We start from the raw sequence: 5,514 nt of genomic DNA on the forward strand, positions 1-5,514 counted from the left end.
CGAACAATAGCGTTCCTTAGGCATATAAGTATTTAGAAAACAGCAGTACTTTCAGAGGACTATAAAGTGATCACAACATTAAATAATGTTTAAAAAGTATTTTAAAAGTTTAAAAACACTATAAAATATCAGATATTTTTGCATTTCATCTCCATATTTGATGAATAATAAAATATTACAATAACTGATAAAATGAATTTGACCACATGTGATAAAACTAATTAGTAATAAAAAATCTAAAATATTTGAAAGCAAATTTCATACAAATAAGTTTAAGAAATAAATATTTTAATAAAGCAAATTCGTTCTCTTTGTTGTTACTAAATAATATATATGTATTCCATAAAAAATTGAGTCATACTGAGGAGACTGTATGGTTTTAGGAAGCAATCAATTCCAAAAGCAGCAGTAAATAATACCAACTCAAAAATATCACAAATTATTTATGAAAATGAAGATATAATAATTACTCTCCTCCTGAACCATCATTTGTCTTAATCAATCTTCAACTTCAGCTTATATAAATAATAATAATGATACAAAATATGCATTTAAATTAGTAGATCTGAACTGTACTCTGTTATATTTGATATCATAGAAATCTTAATCAATATAATGAAAAATGTCAAATAAAATGAATATAAAATGCCCCCCAGAAACCCGGGCAAATAATCAGATGGCATAAATTTTTATATACATCTTTGACTAGTAATTTTTTTCTCTTGTAAGTGGATATATAAAGTGGTTCCCGGCAATGTCCCAGTGAGAGAATAAAAACTCTTTATCAATTGACTTGGTGTGGGTTAAAGCTGGGGGAATTTCTTAGCCTGATCTACAAGGGAATCTTTCTCTTGTGAGGATCATCATGTTGTCTCATGTCCTCTTGCCCTGAGCAAAAAAGACTCAAGCCAATGTAAAGACAGAAGTAACCTAAGATACTTCTCTGGGTCTTCTTCCTCCCCTTTCTCCACTTCCTCCTCTTCCTCTTGCCTCCTTTTTCTCCTTTTTCTCCTTCTCCTTCTCCTCCTCCTTCTCCTTCTCCTCCTCCTTCTCCTTCTCCTTCTCCTTCTCCTTCTCCTTCTCCTTCTCCTTCTCCTTCTCCTTCTCCTTCTCCTTCTCCTTCTCCTTCTCCTTCTGCTTCTGCTTCTGCTTCTCCTTCTCCTCCTTCTCTTTCTCCTTTTGCTCATCTTTCTGCTCCTCTTTCTGCTCCTTATCCTTACTCTTCCCATTCCTTCTTCTTGCTTTCTCTCTTCCCCATCATTCTCTCCCTCTCTCTCTTTCTCCTTCCTTCCTTCCTTCCTTCCTTCCTTCCTTCCTTCCTTCCTTCCTTCCTCCTTCCTATGATAAAATATTCTGTTTTTCAACTTGAGTTTGTTTTGTTTTGTGGTTTTGATTGATTTTTTTCTCTTAGTCCAAAACCACTCTTCCCTCCAAAAAATTATTATATGCTGTTTTTTGCTCTTTGCTTTTTACATATTAGTCAAGAAAGTTAATTTACCTAAAGCTAACCATGAGAAAAGATGACTCTAAAATTTCTTCAAACAAGAAGGCATTCCTAGAGGAAATATGATAGAGCTGTTCACTTTCATCTGAATTCCTACAACTATGCCCAGGTTGTTGTTTCTCCTACATATGTCTGTTCTATTACATATGGGCCAGGGAATAGTCTACAAGCACAATGATTAGTAGAATCACTTTGTTATCTCAGACTGCTTTGGAATATTAATCAATGCATCCATGTTTTTCTATAGATCTATATTTTCTAGGTCATCTAGATTCAAGGGACAGTGCAAAAAAATCATTGTTTCTCCATTTATTGTACCCATTAGTACTGATCGTAAAATTGGACTCAATTGAAAAAGCATTAAATTTGGAGTCATAGACTCCTAATATACCTTAATTTTCTTATCAGGAAAAGGCTAGAGAGGTTTCATTATTATCCTCAGAAAGTCAAGAAAAAGCAACAGATTTTGGATGAGAACTAGGTGGTGAATTTTTCAAAAGACTGGGACAATATGCTGTGTCATCATTTTGTTAGAGGAATTTCTGAATTGATAAAATAAATGCATTTTAGAATCTACATATTGCTGGTTTGATGTTTATCATGCCTGCTCTCTTTGTCTTTACATTATCTATTGTTATTTTTGTCATCTATAAAATTAATTATGACATTCCAACTATGGGGAAAATGTTTATAGCATAACAAAGTTTCTTTCAACTTTCTATTTGCACTCAATATATATGTATTTTATATATATATATATATAGTTATAGATAGATGTAGGTATAGGTATAGATATATCTTCATAGATATATAGATATAAAAGTGTGGATGTCTGTCTATGCAGATAGATAGATAGATAGATATAGATAGATAGATGATAGATAGATAGATAGATAGATAGATAGATAGATACATAAATAGATGAGAGCTAGGTGGAATCAGAAGGACTGGGGTTTGAATCCAGTTTCACACACTTGACTGTGACTAGCTGTGTGACCTTGGGCAAGTCACTTAACCCTGATTGCCTCACATCCAGGACTATCTCCAGTCAACATAATTCATATCTGTTCACTTGGACTCCAGATGACTCTCGAGTGACTTAGCACAGCCACCACTCACTCAAATCCAATTCATGTGATTGTCATGGGATCACCTCTCTGATCTTGGGGTCTTCTTTGAAAATGAGAATAAATAAATATTAAATTTAAAAAAGAAAATGAAGGACAAACATTCAATAGATAGCTGGAAAGATAGAAGAATGTGGATGTTTGTTTTCTTATTAATTATTAATTACTCATTTTCAATTAATTTCAAAGTATATTTTTGCTTTGAATATTTTTGGGAGTGACAAAATGTTATCTTTTCCCCATTTTGGAAATTCTCCTCTTTAGAGTTTTCTTCCAGGAATACAAATCACAAGCAGACTGATAGCAGGTACAGAGAATTAAGAATTTAGAACTGGGCCTGTTAAATAAACTAATATGAGTTGCTAATGTTGTAGATAAGGAAACTTTTCCTAGGATACTTTTAAATGACTTTCTCAGGTTTCACAATTAGCAAGTATCAGAGATGGAACACTGATTAACTGAATAAATTGGAGCACAGTTTCCCAAGTCACTTAGACATTAAAATATTTCCTTGGCATTCCCCCCTACCCACCCCATCTGCCCAGGGGCACATGAGTATTAAGTAAGGCATAACACATTTCAACCTAACTCTTTTTAGATCCTAAAACCTGCATTTTATTGGATATTTCAGTCTTCCACAGAAAATTATTCTATACAGTTTTCACATGTGTTTTTCACTTGTAATTTTGATGGGGTGTATTTTGTTCTGTTTCCACTAACCCTATTTTTTATATTAACATTGTCCCCCTCCCAGTGGCCTACTCAGTTTCACTCTCTTAACTTAAATTTCCTCTTCAAAACTCTCTCTCTCTCTCTCTCTCTCTCTCTCTCTCTCTGTCTCTCTCTGTCTCTCTCTCTCTCTCTTCCTTAGTTTCTGTGTCACTGACTCTGCTCCCCATCTCTGTCTGTCCGTCTTTCTGTCTGTCTCTCTGTGATACACCAACATACATAGAAACACACACATACACACACAAACAAGCAAAATGTCTTACCATTAAATCGCCACAATTTTAATGATATTCATTTTTAATGATGTTCATTTTCAATACACTATTACAATAAATTGATTTAGTTTACCCCTTTCCTTACTTCATTCCCCATCTAATCTAATTTTGTTTTCATTATTAGATCATGAGACCAAATTATTTTGAATAATTGGGGATCTTTATTCAATCTTTCTATGACTTTCATAGAAGAAAGAAACTCAATTTATATTCCCATTCTATATGACTATACTCTCTTCCTAATCTCTCAGTTGTTCTGAGGAAGGATGGCTGATTAACATCAGCAACAACAAAAATTGCCTCTTTTGGGGGTGATAGGTGGTAGGGTTTCCCAGTGACATGTTATAATATACTCTTGACCAAGTAATGGTCTTATAGCATCATTTTTATTTAATATTTAAATAATGATCTTATAGATTTTTTAACCTAATGACTGAAGTATTTTTCTTTTTTGAAGTCCATTTTTTTGCAGATAGTTAAATTCAACATTGCAGTATATTATATGCATGTCCAAAACCATCTTAAAAGAACAACTTTTTGAAGTAATGTACTGCAATAATTTAATGACATACACATGATAGGAGCCTCTTTTCCTTGACTAATTTCCTTCCTTTAGTTTGAGAAATTTACTCTTTTTTAGCATTTCGATATTTGTTTTTAATTTTATAAGCTTCATCTCTTAAGGGTGAACCAAATGCTTCTTGGTAATTTAAAATTAGGATTTATCTTTATCAGTGTTCTAGACATTAACACAGTATGGCTGCATCTTTTGCTGCCCATGCTCCTAAACACATCTTCAATGTAATTTATGAGGGGAAATTAGTTTTAAAATAATTTGCCTCTACAAAAGATATAATGCTTACTTTTTTATTTTATTATTTTGAGTGGATGAAGAATAGCCAGGACAAGATACTTAACTTGCCTTTTAGAAGATTCCTTAAAATATTTATCTTTCTACATTAATCACAGTTTTGCTCCACATTTTCTTCATGGCATTTTTCATTTCTGTATTTCTAAATGTGTAGATCAATGGATTTAATAAGGGGGTTAGAAAACTATAAAATATTGCCACCATTTTGTCAAAAGAGAAAGTAGTGGGAGGTCTTGTATATTCAAATATACATGGAATGAAAAATAAGATCACGACTGTGATGTGGGAACCACAAGTAGAAAGGGCTTTACGACGTGCCGCTGTGCTGTGTGTCCTTAGTGAGTGTAGGATGACCACGTAAGAGATAAGTAACAGGCAAAAATTGATGATGCAGATAAGGCCACTGTTGGCCACAACCATCAGACCAAGCATGTGGGTGTCTATACAGGCAAGTTCCAAAAGTTGGTACAAGTCACACATAAAGTGATTAATTACATTAGGACCACAAAAGGGTAATGGAAGCAGGAAAAATATCTGAATCATGGAGTGCAAGAAGCCTCCTGCCCAGGCTACACCCACCAGCAACAAGCACAGGTGCCGATTCATGATGGTCATATAGTGCAGGGGCTTGCAGATAGCCACATACCTGTCATAGGCCATGGACGTGAGGACAATAATCTCAACACCTGCTAAGAAATGTTCAGCAAAAATCTGACCCATACAACCTTGGAAGGATATTGATTTCCTTTCATAGAGAGTGTCTATGATAACTTTGGGCACAATGACAGAGGAGAAGCAGGCATCCAGGAAAGACAGAAGGGCAAGGAAGAAGTACATAGGGGAACCCATAAGAGAAGGGGTACAGATGATGGTCATGACAATAAACAAATTCCCCACAACAGTTGAAAGGTAGAAAAGTAAGAATATAACAAATGACATTTCCTGAATAGTTTGATTCTGTGAAAGTCCCAGTAGTATGAACTCAGTCACACAACTTTGATTTTCCAT

General features: G+C 34.2%; 1 protein-coding gene across 1 annotated transcript; it reads right to left on the reverse strand.

Moving 5' to 3' along the window:
* Positions 1 to 4,581: 4,581 nt before the first annotated feature.
* On the reverse strand, positions 4,582 to 5,514 carry LOC141517024 (olfactory receptor 4C15-like). Its single transcript, XM_074227962.1, has one exon. The coding sequence runs from the start codon at positions 5,512 to 5,514 to the stop codon at positions 4,582 to 4,584; it is 933 nt and encodes a 310-aa protein (XP_074084063.1).

This window comes from Macrotis lagotis, chromosome 3 (genome assembly GCF_037893015.1).
Source record: "Macrotis lagotis isolate mMagLag1 chromosome 3, bilby.v1.9.chrom.fasta, whole genome shotgun sequence".
Classification (NCBI taxonomy): Eukaryota; Metazoa; Chordata; class Mammalia; order Peramelemorphia; family Peramelidae; genus Macrotis; species Macrotis lagotis.

Coding starts and splice junctions, on each gene's coding strand:
- LOC141517024 (XM_074227962.1), bottom strand. CDS start 5,514: ATGGAAAATCAAAGTTGTGTGACTGAGTTCATACTACTGGGACTTTCA.